The following is a 19,963-nucleotide window of genomic DNA, read 5'->3' on the forward strand; positions in this document are numbered from 1 at the left end:
AAAGAAAGAAAGAAAGAAAGAAAGAAAGAAAGAAAGAAAGAAAGAAAGAAAGAAAGAAAGAAAGAAAGAAAGAAAGAAAGAAAGAAAGAAAGAAAGGTCTCTTGTGTGTTTATCTGAAGTTTTTTCTGGTCTATACCCCCTCAGCCAATGTAAGTAAAAACTCCACAGAATCCGAGTCAGGGACCCTGACTCTCATTCTCTTGGCATCCTGTCACAGAAGAGACCCTGGCCCCCAGGAGGGGCTCACTGTATCCACTGAACAAGCAAACACAGATCACTGAATTGCCTGGATGAAAAGACCCCCCGTTGCCCCTATCACTGGGCATGACTGAATGTGGTCAGGCCACATCTTGTAGCTGTTGATGTCTTAGAAACCTCACCTTGGTTCAGAGTCGGCCCTAAGCAGCAAGCAGGAAGCCTCCCTGCTCTCAGAGACATAGGTCGTGGCACCTTGGGTAAGGCAGCCTGTGCTCTGGGGACATCGCACCTTCTTCACGTCACTGTGTCTAACCAATCAGGAAGGCCCCTCCACCCAGAGAAGCAAACTGAAATCACTTCCAGCTATACTCCATGGGCAGGAAGGCACCTCTCCAATGCCCTTTCTCCCTGATAATGTAGTATCACCCTATAAGAGTTCCCCTTCTTCTAACCCTCTTTGAGGCCCTCCTAAACCCATGGAATACCTGCTGCTTTAAGCCCTCTTTCCTCTGGACTGCCTGAGTCTGGCTTAAGGAAGCTGTACCTCCCCGACCCTGGGGTAAATGATTCTACATGACTTTACTGCTGATTGTCGGAACTCAAAGGAACTGTGGCTCTGGGCTTAGCTGGGGGACTAAAGACCTATTCTTCATATAAATTTGCCACTAGAGTGGTAGGTTCAGGATGGGGCTGGGGCAGGAAATGCACAGTCCTCTAGTCTAATGTCATACAGTGCCCCCTTGCCATCGACAGCTACTATGCAGAGAGGTCACTGAGCGTAAGCATGGCCAACACCGTAAAAACTCACGCCAAGACCAGAGCAACAGCCCTGAGTGCCTGCCTGCTTCTCAGTCCTATCTAGGAACTGATGTCCTGCATGGAGCATCTGTCCCTCCCCGTCCCTCTCATGCTATGCCTCTACACCCCACCCCCAGTCTTCTACCAGCTCAGCTTCTGGATTCTATCAGCTACAGTTTCGGAGCACTCTTTCCAAAATAGTAAGAATAGACTTGGCACCCAGTTGTGTCTATCACCCCCAAACAGGCAAATTCATCGTTCTAAGCAGGCTGGCTGAGGGGCAAAAACATTATACACAGAGAGTGCCAATGGTACCACCTTCCCTAGCCTGTTTCTATTAGCTCCTCATCCACCTTCCCCTGCCTGGAATGGTTTCCATTAATATACTTTGCTACAAATGCCACCACAGTGGCACTGGACATTGAAGAACATACCCCGCTCGGAGTAATTTGGGCTCAGTAGTGGTTGGAAATTGCATTTGGGGGGCAGCTGGGAAGGGCTGGGAATACAGACTTTTCCTCTAAGCGATCTGTTTCCTGAGTTCATTCGGTGATTCCCTGCGAATGGCTGAAGGAAGCTTCTTGGTTTAGTTTAGTTCCCATTTGGGCTAATGGGAACTGAGGTATATTCTAACCCAAACTGGCCTTAAGGCCAGACAGCAGGCTGGTAAGTGGGCCTTAGGCAGCCATGTCGGTGGTGCATGCAACAGAATCATCTGTTTTAAAGAATCACAAGTTTTTAAAAATAGATATGCCCGTGTGCATTTCCTAGAAGTATACATTGCTACCAACTTTTGTAGGGCCGTTTTATAACATCCAGCAAATTCAAAACATAAAAAATCTCTTTGGCAGGACATTTTAGCTTCTAGGAATTTACCCTCTAGAAATACTATGTAATCATGAAAAAGGAAGAGCAAGAGAGAGAGAGAATGCTAAAATACTTTTAAATGAAAAAGCAAGGAGCAACACGGTACGTACAATGCAATACTACTGGGTTGAATTTTTTAAAGATTATTCACACATATATGGGAGAGAAAATTCTCAACATTTGTAGCTCTTAGAAAGGGAAGTGGAAACCCGAATTTTTTCTTTACGTACATCTACACTACTTAAACTTTTGCAGTCCTCATGTATTATTTCCATGTTTAAAAAAAATACCCAATCCCGGGCCCACCCTGAAGACTTTGATTCTGTAGAGCATGCATATTTTTTAAACACACTACATGTGGTTTTGCGATGCCGCCAAAATCAAGAACCACTGGGCACTCTAGAGAGTTGTGGGCAAGGGTGACAAAAACGTGCTCTTGGACGATGCAGAAACAGGAACAAAAAGGAAGGGAAAAGAAAAAGAAGTGGGCTCCTCGAGCAAAGAGGTATTAAATGAGCTGAAAAAGGGGAAGATTAAATAAAAAGTAACCCAGATGACACCAATCCCCAAATCCTGCCCCAGATCACCTCATACACCCTTAGACAGAGATAATTATGAAAATCACTCCCTAGAGCTGGTTCACTGAAACAGACTCTAAGTTACCACCTGGATAACTTAGGAGGTTGGAGAGGTGAGAACATCAGAACTTTGGGTTACCTGTTGAAAACAGGCTTGGACAAGGTTTTCCGGGAAGAGATTTCGAATAAGGTCGAGAAAGGCATCCAGGCTGGACACTTCATCATTCTTCTTCCCAGGCCCCAGCTGCTTCTTGAGTTTGGGGTTCCCTGGGTGGATAGCCAAGACCAGGATGACCCCCAGGACTGCGGCGATGATGGTCGTGGACATGTAATATACCATAGCTCTCGTGCCTAAGCGCCCACTGGCTTTAGCATCCAGGCCTGACAATCCTGGATTGAAAAGAAATCCAGAAGGATTAATTTACGTGATGTTTCTGTCAATTACTCATCTCTGCATACTTTTAACTTGGCTTCCTATTACTCAGATGCATTAATGGTTAAATAAACCTCCTACTAAATGTTTGGTCAATCCCATAGTTTGCAATTCTATTTTCCAAGGACATTTTTGAGATTCTAGAGCAGCTGTCCCCAGCTGTTTGGCACCAGGGACCGGTGCTTCTATGAGAATCTAATGCCTGATGATCTGTGGTGGAGCTGAGGCAGTGATGCTAGTGCTGGGGAGAGGCCGCAAATACAGATGGCCGCTTACTTTCCTGCTGTTCACCTCCTGCTGTGTGGCCCGTTTCCTAACAAACCATGGACCAGTATTGGTAGCCCAGGGGATGGGGACCCTCATTCTAGAGAACTGGGGCAAGTTGGAGATCTCTGGTTCAGAGTTTTTAAACTGATCCATGACTACTTTTTGTTAGTTGCAATAGTGAGTTAAAATAAAGTTGAGTAAATTCAAGTTTTTAATTCTGAGATTATGTCCTTCCCACTTATTTGGAGTGGAAATATCCTTTCTTTTAGAAAGTGATGGTACTGATACATGCTATTTTTTTTTTTATTTTTTATTTTTTTTTACTTTTTTCATTGTTATTGTTGTTTTTAATATCCTCACTTTGGAAGATAAGAAGCTGGTAGCCCTAGGTCGAGTCTCAAAACTTTTGAATATATTACTGGTCATTGAAATTGAGTCTGCAATAATGATCTAACACAGCCCTCACATATTTGCCGACCTCTCATAGGGCTTGAAGAACACATGCATTAACAGCACCCAGAAAAGGTGGGTACTTCATCTATAAGTGTGGGAGGTTCTGTGATTGTTAGAGGAAATTCCAAGCAAGTCACAAAAACTCCAGCTTTCATTGGGTTTTTTTCCAGTTGTTTCATTGGTTTCTCTACTTCCTGGTTTCGGTTCCTGCTTTCATTAGCGAGATTACACTCCTTTTTGGGGGGTGTGGGGGAGGAAGTCATTGATGCTAACTTTTCTGACTTACGCTGACCCATCTCTGACCTACTTCTCCTTACAAACTAAAGTCTGATTCTAGTCAACGGAAGCTGGGATCCCTTACCAGGTTGGCCAGTGCACAATCTGTTAAATGGGCATGGAGAACATTTTCTCTGGTTTGGAACAGAGCGTTTAAGGTGAAAGCACAGCTCCGCTCCATCTGGGGCTGAATGATAAGGCTTTCCTGACACTGAGTCCCAGTGTTTCCAGTCACAGCTATGAGACTGCAGAACAACCCGGTTTAGCCTTTGAATCTCTTGGAATTACCAGAGCCTCACTCTCTTCATAAGGTGGACAGTCCAGGGGGACAACTTTCTCAAGGTCATCCACCTTGTTAGCACCCAAATGTAGACTGAAGCCCAGCTTCTTACTCTTAACTCAGAGATTAGTCTCTAAACTACAATTTATACCTTGTTCCAAAAATATCATGTGGTAAGGAGGAAACTACAAGTATGAGTCCACGGAGGGAAAAATAATCTTTTACATAAAACAGTTCTTTCCGCCAAAAACAAGTGAGCATGATCTGCACATTAAAGGTAACTTTCTTCTGAAAAAGTCAAAGCGCTTTCTTATCTAGTATTTCATTTATTTTTAATACTTTCCTCTACGCCCACTTAAATAGTAAAGAAAAAATTTCCTTTTCTATTTATTACCTGTATCGATTTCTCAACAAACTATAATTTAGAAAATGAGAAAAGTATACATTTAAAAGTAAAAATTAAAATTACTACAGAGACCATCATCTTTAAATATAAGGCTGTTTCCTATTTATTTCTTATTGCTACACAGACAGATGAACTGACCAATAGATGGAAAACTTCTTTTTTTTTTTTTTTTTTAGGGTTGATTATCCCTGTTTTGGAGACAGGAAAACCAAGGCTCTGAAAGTAAAATGACACAAATGATCGCATTCATTCCTTCAACCAAATTGAGATTCTATGGTCAGTCCAAAGCTGGAGCAAGAGTGTGATCCACTTTGGCACCAGAAAGGTGGTCTTACCTGTGATTAAACTGGAGATGATTAGAGGGAGAATGAGCATTTTCAGCATCCTCATGAGTATATCCCCTGGGAAGGCTATTAACATAACCACATCAGGGTGGATAGGAGATGCCAAGCGAAGAAGCCCTCCACATACTGCCCCAAGGATGACACCTATAAAGAAAAGGGGGACAAATCTGGATTTATTTTTTGCCTTAGCTCTAGGGACTTGTTTCAGGGACCTTTCTCATACTTCTCTATTATCAGATGATGAACTACATGTAACAAAAATACCATTAGATAAGTGAAGGTGATGTTAATGACTAGTAAGAGAATATTTTGTAAGTGAAGCTAATGTTGATGACTGGTAAGAGAATATTTTTGTACTTCCAACTATTCTAAAAGGCAGTACTGGAAGAGTCAAGGAGAGCCTTCTCAAGGCCTTGCAGGAAATATGACATGGTGACTAGACTCCAACTTTTTTGAGGCCATTGTCCACATGTAGAGTCAGAGATGGTCAGTAGATATAATCCACAGTGCCAGACATTACTTCTCCTCTCAGCCTAGGCCTGGCCACATGCATGGTGTTTAACGTATTTCTTCCCTTTTTAACTGGATACCAGATAAAAGAGACATTTAATTGACCAAACTGGTGCGAGTTTCCTTTTTTCTTCTGTTTTCTTTGGTTTCCATTAATTTCCCCAGGACTTACTCTCAAGAAGTTTTGTCCTTGACTTCTATATCCTTCTACATAATCTTTAGACTTGCTGATCTTATTGGAGATAAGGGTGGTCTCTAAAAATATATAATTTGGGAGGAAACAACTTGGGTACAGATACTGGCAGGAGACTTTCACTTTGCATACTCAGGGATTCCACAATAAAAACTGCAGATCTCTCCAACATAAATAATCCTGGTGAAAACCACAAATCAGGTCATAGCCCCATTGGTTGTAAGAGAGGGAGGGAATTCCCAGGTCTGTGGGCTATAGTGTTAACTCCACGGATGCAAAGAAAGTAGTGTGGCCAAAAGCCCGATCTTTTCTTTTTTCTACAAGTGAAAAATATACTTCTTCAAGACCCATGATGAATGAAATGTGCTTATGTGGAGGGTAACCCTTGGAAAACCTTACCATGCCTGTGGTTTCCTTTTATCAAGTGAACTGAACTGTGGCAAGGTCCCAGGGCTGACTCTGGTCTACTGACATCCAAGATGACTGACTCAAAGCAGAAGCCATGGAATGAAGGGTGTGGGCATGTGTGTGGGGAGTGGGCGAGTAGGTGGGGAGATGAGCTGAGCTGTTGATTGCTTCTGTGTGTAGCCTAAGTGAGAGCTGAAGAACAAGGGACGGATTGTGAAAGAAAGTGGTGTGGTTATTATTGCAAGAAAGTGCAATTTGCCCCCATTTTTAAAACCTGGTTGAAAACTGAAGACCAAGATTTTATCGACAATCACACGAAAGGACCACGATGCCCTGGGTGAGACCTGAAGCAGGGTAATAAGACTTTTGAGATAGACCAAGAGCAGATCAAGGCATCAGGACAAGCCTCTCCCATACTGACCTCATTAGCTAATGAACGAAATTAATCTAAGTTAATGAAATGTTCAGAGAAAGTTAAACCTTGGGAGCTGTCTTAATGGGGTTTTCTGAAACAATTGCCTTTATCTTGATGCAGGTATTTCTCTAAATGTGGTACACTGACCACCTCCTTTGGAATTACCTAGAAGATTTGTTAAGATGCAGATTCCAGGACCTCACTCCAGGTGGCCCAAAGCAAAGTCTCCACAAGTAGGTAGCCCTGGGAATCTGCATGCTGGCACACTCAAGGGCAATGTCTATGCCCACTGAAATTTGAGAACCATTAGAATCCTAAGGAGGAAAACAAATGGCTAGGGCACATGATGGGGAAGATTATATCACTGAGGCAGCCAGGCCTGGGTAAATGGGACCTTAGGCTGGGCACGTGGGAGAGCTGTCTGCCTGAACCAGCTTCCTCACAGAACCAGGAGAGACTCAGAGAAGAGGGGTGGATGGGGAGGCACCTGTCACCTACCAAACACCGTCAGAGTGAGCAGGAGATTCTTCCCCAGCTTGTCACACACCCGCAGCCCCAAATGTCGGTGCTTCGGCTCCTCTGAGCTGAGGTGACTGTCATGCATTCGCACTTCGACCTGCTTGGGCATGTTGTTGGCACTGAAACGAAAGTGAAGGCCATGGTTAGAGACCGCTGCGCACCTCCCCTATCCTGTTTGAGGGGCTCAGGTCATAGGAGGAGAAAAAGGCCTTCTCCGGGCACCGCTGGGAATCTGGAAACATTGGCAAGAAAATAAAAATTAAAAAAGTAACTCAGGTTACCCAGAATGCCAGTTCACCTATAAGCAAAGCACTAGGACACACCAAGTAGCTACATGCCAGGTGCTTTTGTGCCTAATATCTTGGATCATCACAGTAAATAATAGAAAGGCCACAGGCAGTGGTAGGTTTCTCCAAGAGTTGCCTGCCCCATAACTCTCAGAGGCAAGTAAAGTAAGTGTCCCTGCCCCACTTGGCAGAAAGTAACTTGTCTGGGGTCACAAGGCTAAAAGGAATGGAGATCAAATCCAGATATACCTGGTTCCAAAACCTGAGCTCTATCATTCCCTAACAACAGCAAAAGGGTGACTGTGAATAACTAAGTCATCCTAAATTAAAATTCCTCTGAGACTCTATTCCCGGACACAGAAAAGTTATAAATAGTGGTAGTCCACACTTTGTCTTTCTTTCAGAAAAGCCGGTTTATCAATTTTTTAAAAAATTTAATATTTTATGGTTTTTAAAAGATCACTTGCATTATCAGGACTCTGCTAAGCTGCTCAAGAGCCAATGCCACTCGGTGCTAAAGAAGTATAGTCTTAAGAAGCACATGATCATCTTCGTCCCCGGACACAGCTCAGCCCTTTCCCAGATACACCCCATGTGATCCCAAGCTGTGCTGAGAGTCTGCAGTGGAGCCATTGCCAAGATAACGAGCATACTGCCTCTTTTATCAGCTTTGTCATTTCCCAGGCCAATAAGATTTCAGATTTAAAATTTGATGACATAAAATTGACATAGGAAGGCCAAATTTTCACTTTGATGATTGACGTAGGATTGATATAGAAAGGCCAACTTAGGACACTTTTGTTAGCTGCCATGCGCAATCACCATCAAGTGATGAAAGAAAAAATAGTTTTTAACATCTAGAAAGACAGGCCACAGTATTTGAATAAATGACAGCGCCTTCTAAGACAGGGGTAATAGCCTTACCCAGATGTTCTCACCACAGAACTGGAGAAAACATTCTTTAGAACCAACACCGATCTGCAGACCAGTGGTTTGGAATCATTGGTTATAATTGAAATAGCATGGGTTTTAGAGTCAGAGAACCTGGATTTCAGATCCTGACTCCATCATCTGCTAGCTGCATGGTGTGTAGAAAGAAGGGCTTGATGCTTATATTATAGAATGGAAATATGATCACATATGGTAGTGGCCTGGCATGGCACCCAACACAGTTAGTTCCTTTCTCTAAAGAATATGAAGAGACACGCAATACTCATCAAGTTCATGACAAGGGTAAAATTTAACTCAGAGGATCTACTCAGGCGCACCACCATTCCAACAAAATGCCACGCTTAGCTCCAGTCTCAGAATTAAGGCCAGAGACCCAAAATCAACTGCATACTTCCTTTTTCATAACAGGATGTTTAATATACTTGGTACAAAATGCTTTAAAATCGGAAATAATGTTGCATGGCCTGGTAGAATACCCAGATGAAACTATTAGCCAAAATAGAAGTTTCTTAATCTCTCCTTGATGGCCTAATTTTCTACTTGCTTGCTAGTTTCGGGGCAACCCCTGTCTATCTAATCTATGTGTGTGTTAGTGATCACTCAGACAGTCTAAAAAAGAAAATAGGGCATGACTGCTCACAGCAAGCAGATGAGGGCCTTTCTGATCAGTGAGCAATAAACGCCACTTCCTCCCATCACCAAGTGAAACAGACAGAAGAGTTCTTTTTACAACACATCAGGAGGAAGTGATCAAAACGATCTTTTCAACATGTATAGACCATATTTCTAAATTTGCATTGAGACCTTTTTATATTTTTTAACATTTCTCCAGCCAGTAAGCTGAAGCTCCAAACTAGAAAATGACCAGCGAAGAATGGAGGTCAAATGTCTTCTGAAATCATGAATGTATTCTTGACAAAACTCTACAATCCCCTTGAGACGGTCATCCCTTGCCTCGTGTTTCATTTGAATCCTTCCTGCCATTGAAGTTAGGACTGGGCACATGGTTAGTATTTAAGTGAGACTGACAAGTATTTAAAGCAAACATTCTGGCAAGATCCATATGACGTAATCAGAGTGTCGGGCATCGAAACAGCCATGTTGAAGTGAAAACACACAAATGTTAGGTTAACATACACACCCAATCCAGCAGTGTGGATGAATGCCTGTCGCACACGATGCTTAGTTGCACTAAATTGCTGCATACGTAGTATTTCGTTTTTTCAGACCATGACAAAATGTCCCTGAAGCCCTGAGTCAAAACAGCCACATCAAAGTGGCAGTATCAAAATGTCATGAACCCACAAGTATTTATTGAGAGAATTCCTGTGACTTTCCCTCTTGGAATTACACAAATACTCCAGACTCATAGGAGTTCCTGACATCTGCACATAGAAAATAATTTTAAAGTACATCAAGGCCTCAGCTTGCATCTAGGGACACAAGGAGTCCCCTTCGTAAAGACTCTATGCCACTCTGAGTGATCACTGCACCCAAGAACACCAAGAGAGCCTGAACTGGGGAATATTATAAAATATAATGTTGTATAATAATATATAACTTAATATTGAACCACTTTTAAGCCTTATTTACCTTCAGTAATGAGTAAGGCGTAATTCTTACTCTTAAGGAGCTCTTAAGAGAAAACAGAAAGTACATTGTACTGTACTTAGCTGCTTTACACATGGGCTATGATAAAGCTCTGCCCAGGATGCTATGGGAAGTAGTAAGAACAGAGCCTAACCTAGCTTTGAGGGAGAAGCGTGTTCAAGAAAGACCCCCAGGGGGCGCTGATGCCAGAGTTGGATCTTAAAGGATGGATTTATCTTAAGTGTCTACATCCTCCATCAGTCTGTGAACCCTAAAAGAGCAGGACTATGATCTTTCACACAGGACTATCAAGCACTGGTACCAAGTGCTTGATAAATGTTTGCTCAAAGAAATTAAGAATTGGAAAGCAGTTATAAAGAACCTTCTCCTGGGAATGAGGCCCTTCTGCAGTAGACTGGCAGCATACCACTTCAGCAAGCCTCTTACCATTCTTGCATTTGCTCTACAAATTTCTACTGGGCACACATTACAGGCCCCGTGCTGTTCGAGGTGCTAAAGATATCACAATAAACAAAACAGACAAAGCCCTTGCTCTCATGGGACGTACGTTTTAGTGGGAAGACAAATATGAATAAATAAACTTCAAGTGGAGACACGTGCTAGCAGGAGGGTGATTTGTGGGATGAAGGCAGAGCTATTTTGTCACAGGTGGCCAGGGAAGGCTTCTGTGATAAGGAGGTATTCGAGTAGAAACCTAGAGGGAATGAGGGGTCTCCTAAATTAATTATGAAATGTGTCCAGAGTTTAGCAAATAAGTGGAATATATACATTTTGGAAATCTTTATATCAAACTAGAGTCTGAAGCTCCCACCAGATATTACTCCTGGTGTCCACATGTTGGTTTTTAGCTCAGGCAGTGATTCAAATAAATGTCAACTTAGTAATGCTGGGTCCTATTACCACCACGAATAGGACAGAGTTCCGACAACTGTCTCAGCTCCCAGCAAGAGGAAAATGGTCCCAGAGAGCCATGCGTTCAACACAGGCAGGTCCAAGGTCACAGTAGCCTGCAGTTTGCTTCCCTGGCAATAAGCAGAAAGGGCAGGAACTGGTCTGGGGAGGCCCAGCAGATAAACTCAGTAAGTTATTTCAAGTGAGCACACTCACCCCTTCTTAACACTCCCTTCCTACCATCTGTGGCTGTGCAGACAGATCCGAACACCAAGAAATTTGAAATCCCAGGTGTGGCTTAGTTATACCAAATCCACTGAGCCTGATGCTTTCCAACACTGTTGATGGCCTCTGTTTCTATCTGAATGCCTTTTGGTTGGAAGATTTAGCAATGCAATTCCTTAATATAGGAAGTTTCTGTAAGCCAACACTGTTGGATCCTCTCCATTGTCCAACAAAGTCCACGTGATGAGACAGCTGTTTGGATAATTAAAAACTTGAACAATGAGGCTATAATTTCCTTCAGCCTTAACTTCTCCACTGAATTATTTAAACAGCTGTTAATTTTACAGTCGCTGCCCGTTCTTTCTCACGCAAATCCGCGAGTCTTGCTTCAACGACAAGTTTGAAACATTCTCTGTGACTCAAAAGGGAACATGTAATGGAGCTGGTGCTAAGTTTTAAATTATTCTCAGAACCTGCTTTTCATTAGCATTCAATTTCCCTCACTCTGCCAAAAGCCTCTAATAATAGGCTCATTAGATGTGGTGTTGGATTCAGATTTCCTGCCTGCACACTTCAGTGTCACCTTAACTGGCACCAAATTCTTTTTTCCTTCTTCACTCATTCAGTGAGGTGGTAACAGAACATTCCCTGGGGAACCTAAAAGCAACTGGTGTGTTTTTGCATGAAGGATGTGATGTCTGCAACAGGCATCACTCATCCGGACTCTACTGCCCACGTCCAAGGACTCGGGGAGACACAAGGGAGACAGTGTCCAGAGATTGCCCACATGGGGAATACTAGGTCAGACCCTCGAGCAAAAGTTATGTTTGTTGAGGGGGCTTTCCCGTAAGGTGGTTGGCGTGTTTGGGAAAGAATGCTGGAAATACCAGTAGTGTCAGCTCTGAGCACTGGGCACCATGGAGTGGTGATTACAGCTGTGACTGATCCACATCCGGGATTTCCCCAGCTCCCTAAAAGATGCCACCCCTGTTGTAGAAGGGACCGGAACTTGAAGACAGCTGGGCATTTCCAACAGCCCAGCAGGCCCTCCACCCTTGCTGGATCCTGCAAGACCTGGTTTGACCATGTTAAGGATACTCACTGACCAGAAGTCAGTATCTCTCTCTGATAGGTACTGTGTCCTCACAGACTCTGAGAAGGAAACCTAGAGGTTCACAACTTCCAAACGTCCTTCAGTCCCTTCTCTGTTCATTTTTTAGCCACCGTGTCCATTTCTTAGACCACAAAAGTACTTTCTGGAAAGGTCCTGCCAGTGAACTCCAGATTTCACCAATGATACATTTTTTTCCACATCTTCCTGAATATTAGATGGTCTGGCTAAAGAGCACAGTTTTTAGGTATCCCGAATCATGACGGGATTGGACCTCGTGGACTACATGAGACTGAAAGTCCAGGAGTCTGGGCTATAATTCCAGGGACTGTGGCTACCTGGTTGTGTCAGATATAGTATGAGTACAAAATGGATATAAAGTTACTTGACCATAATTAATAGACAGAAGGGTAATGGCTATGAAATAATAAAAACAAGACTCTTACTGTAAGATTTCAGTAGGATTTAGGTATCAATTCTGGCTGACTTTTATCATTTTATTTTTTTAGGTCCCAGGCTCTTAATCTATAAAATAAGAGGGTTGGATTAGAAATTCTTTAATGTTCTAAAATTTTGTGATTCTCTAATTCTCAGGAGGAAAGGAGGTATTAATAGCCCTCAGTTGAAGATATAGCCTCCAAGGTGGAGAGCCAGAGGAGAGAAAGAGCAATTAGGGAGATCATTTTATAAACTATATAAATGTCTAACCAATGTACTATATATTTGAAACTAATAAAATAAAATAAAAGAAATTTAAAAAAAGATATAGCCTCATTCTATTCTATAGAGGACTGAATAAGCTTAAGGTTTACCATGAGATGAATTATTTCATCATGAAGGGATAGCCCAATTGCTACATGACAACCTTCACAGGGAAAAGCAGATGGGTGACTTAGAGACAAGAGACAAACCGACAATAACAATCATTTATGTCCTTACCTCCATTTTTACCTCTCTTATCTCTGGTACAAAAGCATGTTTTTTTTCTAGTGCTACTTAAGGTGAGTTAGGGGGTCAAGTTTAGCATGCAGTTCAGACGTAAGCATCTCCTTAATCCCCATCTACACTTGATAAATTCTCAGTCTAGATTTCTAAGATGGGCAGGTCAATGCCATGGGAATGTAGTCAAACAGTTGAACTGGCACTGGGATCAACCAATTGCCAAATTCACCACTAAATCACCAAAAGTCCACCTATCTCATTCACAGTCAACTCTCGTGGAACTGGAAAGGTGGCACTCACAGAAAAATTGAGGAAAAAGAGTCTTTTCTTCATATCACTTTCCAGGCCAAGGGACCCAAACTGGCTAATGAATGATATAAATGGCAAATATAGAGCCAGTTGGGCCTTTGGGTGTCCTCATACAAGGGGGAAAGAACAAGTAGGAGGAGGAGACAAAACTATGCAAGATCAGTAAAAAGTAGCATTCGTTTTGCCCAGAAAGAGAAGTTAGAACACCATCCCTCATTAACAGCCTCCGGAAAGCAACTTGGTTGAATACAATTACACAATTACATGGCCCTCAGATTCTTGGTTAAAATCGCCCTTTTCCAGCTATGATTGGGACAAGGCATTTATTTAATCTCTTGAATAATAATACCCAACTCACTGGGGCATTATAGAACTTAAATAAGATAATACTTAAGAAAGTATTTAACAATATTTAACGTGTAATTGACACTCAATTTTAGTTTTCCTTCCTTGTCTTAAGTGACTAAAATTGGGCAAAATGACCACTAAGACTGTTGAGTTTTAGTAAACCACTTTGGCAACAAATGGTTCTTGTGCTTTCTACTAAAATAAAAAGAGCCCCAGAAGGACCCAAGTGGCTAGAGGTCTGGATAGTTCCCAATGCTGTAAGCTTCCATACTGTGGAATAACTGAACAACCTCTCACAGAACATGAGTACAGCCTTAAGTATATAACACGTCTGGATTTTTGTGAAAATCCTCCCTCCGCAGGGTGGAGACTTAATGAATTTGCCCATTTCCAGAAGGGCTTGCCACCAAAGCAGAAAAGGGACACCAAGGAACAGTAAACTCCCAGGCCTGGGTGAGAGATGGGGGGGTGGGGTGTTTGATCATCTCAAATTGGGGACATCTTCTAAAGTAAAGATTACACCATGGGCCAGGAGCTCACCGGCCAGCCCAGTCCCCAGAGGCGTGTCGATTCTGAAGTAATTGCTACCCGCCTCCAGTTCATGGAACAACATGAAAATGTGTTTGAAAACATCACACAACTGCAATAAACTAGGGGAGAATTGTCTGGCATGTGTCTGCATTTGAGCCACAGGGAACTGGGCTTCGGTTCCAGTTTGCCTTGAAGCAAACTGTCTCCTCTGGCTAAAATGTCCTCATCTTATTCTCCAAACTGGTTCTTAGAGTAACTTCTATATCTTCTTTAAAAAACCAATTCAAATATAACTTTCCTCAGCAGGACTTCGTTGAGTCCCAAGTTTGCTTTTTTAGATGCTCTTCCTGCAGCTTACCTGTGCTTATCTATGCTTACCCCTCTCAAGGTATTTTTACCTGTGCCTGACCTCTCTCAAGGTGATTATCACAATTTACATATCTATTTCCCCACTGGAATATAAACTCTTTGAGGCAAGATCTTGACTTACTTGACTCTGTCTCCACCACATCTAGCATGGATGGTTCTTTGCATATAGTAGATGCTCAGTTATTGTAGGTTGAGTGAATAAATGAATGTGAAATAGATTTTTAAACACATGTTATAGTCACAGGTTCTGTGTGACACTCAGTTTTAGCAAATAGTGTTCTGAAAGACTAGGAAATCTGAAAAGAAGCAAGAAATGAGAGTAAAAGCACAAATGCCTGCATTAGTGGGTGGCAGGAAGAGGCAGGTCAGCATCACACAGGGCTGGCCTTTCTCTGCTGGTGGCTTTGATCCAACTGCCCTGCCCAAGCCATGTTGGCCCCAGTCATGGGAAGATGGAACCATGAACCAATCTGAGATCAGCTAACTATCCAGACCTCCAGCCACTTGGGTCCTTCAGCAGAAACTGATGAGGACACAGGAAAACGTCTCAGGACCCTATTGCCAAAACTGACATCTCTAACTCTGGACCCTCTAATGTGTGGTCCTTCCACCAAAGAGCATGGACACTCTTTGCCTTTCCAGGACTCAATGGAATTCTGATTTTGAGGAACTCTGTCGATCAGCAGAACTCTAGATTTGGCCCTCAGGACTGGAAGGTTCTTCCTCTGGCCTCTGAAACTTTCCAGACTGAGCCTTACCAATCAGTCCCCCAAACAGGGCAGTGGCTGGGATGTTGACTGACTTAATTAGCTGTAGTGCTTTAGTGCTTTAGTCACTTAGCTGCAACTTCCTGGGCGTTTGGGTCATGTCTTACAGTTGCTTCTCCCCTCAGTGCAGTTCTCCCCGTTCTCAAGCAGAGCGATGTGTCTGTGTGCCTTTTCTTTCCTTTTAGACCAAGCAGCCAACCTTGCAATGCGGTGTCAATTCTAAACAAGAAGACAAGTCACCACTGTGACCATGCAAATGGCGAGATTTTCCAGGGCTGGCACTTGAAAGGCTGCCCTATGCTTTTGAGGGGTGATGTTTCAGGACTTCCTTAAAGTTTCCCCAGATGTCTTCAAAGTCACCCACTTCTGGCTCCAAAGGGCCTTTGAGAGACCTGTCCCTTTGCTTCCCAGCAGGGGCTCCAGATAGAAGCCAGAAACCCATAGGAAAGCAACCCATTCATTGATACTCCAGTGCAAAGGAGTTTCTCAGATCTTTCTCTAAGAACAGGACTTGCTGGGGGGAGCCCCTTGACATGAGTCCTGGCCAGAAACATACCCAGAAGCCAAATAAAAGGAGAGGAGGTCAGGACATTGGACATAAACATTGCCAACTAAATCCTATTGCCCCAGTCAGTTCCAGTCAATTGAGTTTAAAACTCTCTGGCCCTCAGAGGGTTTCTCGAATGCTAGCAATTGTCTTTTTCTTTTTAATCTGGATGTTAGTTTCATGTGAGTTCAATTTGTGAAAATTAACCAAGCTGGTCACTTAAGATTTCCGTGCTTTTTTGTATGCAAGTTAGACTTCAATAAAGTATTTAAAATAAACAGCTAAATTATGGCATTAGAAGTAAATTATATATATATATATATATGATTTATATAGCTTTCCCTCCCTGTCCCCCCTGCCCCCCCCAAAATAGCTGATTCCAATATTGATGGATTTGCCAGCAAAAGAATAGGTGCTAATTTTGCCAAAAAAAAAAAAAAAAAGCAATTTATATGTTGAAGACATGTAAAAGTTTCCTTCAGATGAAACAAAAATACCAGGGCTTTGGCATAGTCCAGGTTACAAAGGAGTGGTCTGTAGTCTTTATCTTCCTTCTACTTTTCCATGCCTGCAACTGCAAAGTATTCTCACACATCGCCTTGTTTATTTTCCATAAGAACAGTCCCTGAAGGCTCTTCTTCTTGTGTTCATCTTTTAAATGATAAACAATAACTAACATTTCATCAATTTGACTTATTAACAAGTAAGTTAATAACATTTGCATAGTCTACAGAGTACTTTCACATCCCTTAACCTATTTCGTCTTCATGACATCCCAGAGAGGAAGGAATTATTCCATCTCAGAAACGAAGAGGCCAAGGCTCCAGGAGAATCCAAAGCTTGCCCGTGCTCACAAAGCTGAGAAGCAGTGAGCTTTGGATGTGAACCAGGGGGGCCTGCAGCCGGAATTAAATCTGCCCATCTCCTGCCTTTGCATCGAGAATTCTTTGGGTACATCCTTTCTAGGAGTGTTTGCAGAGTCACACATTAAAACTTCCATCTAGACCAAGTCACTCGCAACATAGGAGACATGCAATCCTAGCAACTGGAAAAGGAAAACAGGAACAGGCTGCTAGGCGAGGGAACGATAAAGCAGCCTCTGGGAAGCTGTCGCCTTGCTGCCTGCCCCAAACAATCCGTGCTCCTGGGCCCCTGGCCTCAGGTGTACCACAGTGCGAAAGTGGCATCCACTTAACTGACCCCTCCCTTCAGGTAACCAGAGCTCACAGGGCTCATCCTGTCCCCGCTGATTCAGACAGCACATGCTGGTACGAAATAACCACAAGGGTTCACTCTAACTCCAGGTCTTCACCAGGAAAGGACTCCTTACCTCGAAGAGACTCCAGTGTCTGAAAATTGATAATAATAAGGTAATAAAAATGATGATGATGACCATAATGATAGCAGCTAACGTTTATTCAAAGTCTGTTGTATCAGACACTTTTTTACGTGTTTTATATGCATGAACTCATCCATAATTCTCGCAATAACCTCATGCAGAAAATACTATTAGCAGCAACCTTTACTGGAAGGGAAACGGAGGCATCGAGTGTTTAAATTATTTGCTCAGTGTCATAGTGAGTAGGTGGTAGAGTCTGGATTTAAACCCAGGAAGAACTTGGAAGAATAGATCAGCCTATTCTCTCTCTCCAGCCCCTCAAAAGTTGCTCTTTCATATTAGCTAATTTTATGATAGCTGTAAACATTGACACTGAACATCGGGCCAAAAGAGTGATTTTGCTTCTTCTCCAGAGAGAAGAAGGCTAATGGCTCATCTGAACCAGAGCCCAATGCACGAGCTACACACAATCACCACAGAATCCTAAGATTTCAGGACTGAAGAGGCTTCCAGTGCCCCCAACCTCTGGACAAGTGACATTCCGGTCCGGAGACCCAAATCTGTCTCTAGATCATTTGTTAAAAATACAGATCTTCTAAACTTATATCTACACAAAATCTACACACCGATGTTTACAGCAGCTTTATTCACAGTTGCCAAAACTTGGAAACAACCAAGATGTCCTTCAGCAGGAGAATGGATAAACAAACTGTGGTCTATACAGACAATGGAATATTATTCGGTGCAAAAAAAAACAAATGAGCTAACAAGCCAGGAAAAGGAATGGAAGAAACTTCGGTGAAAGAACGCACCTTGATAAGACTACATACTTTGTGATTCCAACTATATGACATTCTGGAAAAGGCAGCAATTGTGGAGACAGTACAAAAATCAGTGACGGCCAGGGGTGGGTAGGTAGAGAAGGATGAACAAGCAGAGCACAGAGGATTTTTAGGGCAGTAAAAATACTCTGTATGGTACTATAATGGTAGATACATGTCATTATACATTTGTCCAAACCCATAGAATGTACTCCACCAAACGTCACCCCTAATTAAACTGCGGGATTTGAAATGATAATGATGTGTCAATATAGGTTCACGGACTGTAACAAATATACCTCTGGTGGAGGATGTTGATAGCGGAGGAGGCGGTGCATGCGTGGGAACAGGGGTACGTCGGAAATCTCTGTACAAGCCTCTCAATTTAGCCGTGAACCTAAAACTGCTCTAAAAAATAAAGTCTATTTAAGAAAATACAGATCTCCAAGCCTCACCCCTGCATATCCTGATTCAGCACATCTAGGCGGGGCCTGAACCTCTGGACGTTTATAAAAGCACCCAGGTGCCTCTGTTGCAGTCGATACACAGGCTGATGTCTAGTCGGAGCCTGAACAGCTGCAGTGAAGGGCAGCGTGCTGCATCACGCATCTCGCCATCCTGCCATCGGACAGTTTTGATTATTAGAAGCTCCTCCTCTACGGTAAGCCTAAACCTGTTTCCCTGTAGCTTCTACCCACTAGTTCTTTTTCTACACTGTGGACTCATTTAACAGTAATAGTTACCATAGGGCAAAGTCGACGGCAATAGTTACCATCGATCAACGCTTTACATGAATTATCACGTTGACTCCTCCCAATACTCTCACAAGGTAGATATTATAACTATTCCTGTAAACCTAAATGAAACACACACACACACACACACACGCACACACACGCACACATGCACTGGAGGTCAGAGAGGTGCAGTCATTTGCCCAAAGCCAGGCATCTTGTGACTGGCTGAACGGGGATTGGAATACAGCTCTAACCGAGCAAGGCGCACGCTCTTAACCACAACATAACATTTATAACACGTGACACCTAACTCCTTCTCCATCTGCCAGCCTTACGGGGACATGAAGGTAGCTCTCCTTTCTGCTCAGAGTTTTCTCTCACCATCCCACACGCTGCATCTCAAAGCACTTACATCCCCTTTTGATGTGCCTCAGTTCTGCATTAGAAGAATAAAAGACAGTAGGTAACTTTACACTTGAGAAAGAAGTTACTGGGGAGTCCTGGTAATAAAGAAGGACCAACGATAGACTTTTTATTATGTACCAGTAGTAGGCATCATAATTCCCCTCCCCCAAATGTCCTAATTCTCAGAATCTATGAATATGTCAGTTATATGGAGAAGGGGAATTAAGGTTTCAAGTACAGTTAAGGTTGCTAATTAACTGACTTTGAGACGGAGTTTATTCTGGATTACCTAAGGGGGTGCAATGTATCACAGGGTCCTTATAAGTGGAAGAAGGAGGCAGGGGAGAGAGAGAACTAGAGAAAGACTCAGCCCAACATTGCTAGCTTCGAGGAAAGAGCCATGAGCCAAGGACTGTGTGGGCAGCTTCTAGAAGCTGGCAAACAAGGAAATGGATTCTTCTTTGGAGCAACCTCACTGACACCTTGATTTTAGCCCAGCAAGACCCACTTTGGACTTCTGACCTCTAGAATTATAAGAAAATAAATTTGTGTTGTTTTAAAATACTTGATTTGTGGCAATCTGTTAGAGTAACGATAGAAAACTAATGTCATACTAGACCCTCACCTAAGTGTTTCTACCTCATCTTACCTGATTTTACAATAAGCCCGAGAGGCAAGGTGGTAAACGCTGAGTCTGAGCTTCCTTCCTACCAATGCCCATGCCTCTCTTTCTAGTTTTGTCCAGAGAGGCACGTGCTTAAACACTTGCTTCTCAGCCTCCCTTACTGAGACGTAGGCAGAATTCTTCAGCATCAGCCTTTCTCCCC

General features: G+C 42.9%; 1 protein-coding gene across 6 annotated transcripts in view; it reads right to left on the minus strand.

The window, feature by feature from the left end:
- Positions 1–19,963, minus strand: part of SLC1A2 (solute carrier family 1 member 2) — a 139,440-nt gene that overhangs the window by 49,862 nt on the left and 69,615 nt on the right. For all 6 annotated transcript variants that reach the window (XM_039867048.1, XM_039867044.1, XM_039867043.1 and 3 more), the window contains 3 exons: positions 6,925–7,064; positions 4,892–5,044; positions 2,581–2,831 (listed from right to left, as the gene is read on the minus strand). In XM_039867048.1, coding sequence (XP_039722982.1) covers positions 2,581–2,831; positions 4,892–5,044; positions 6,925–7,064 — 544 coding nt within the window. The remainder of the gene's footprint in view (positions 1–2,580; positions 2,832–4,891; positions 5,045–6,924; positions 7,065–19,963) is intronic.

The sequence above is a fragment of the Pteropus medius genome, unplaced genomic scaffold (assembly GCF_902729225.1).
Source record: "Pteropus medius unplaced genomic scaffold, Ma_sr-lr_union100, whole genome shotgun sequence".
Classification (NCBI taxonomy): Eukaryota; Metazoa; Chordata; class Mammalia; order Chiroptera; family Pteropodidae; genus Pteropus; species Pteropus medius.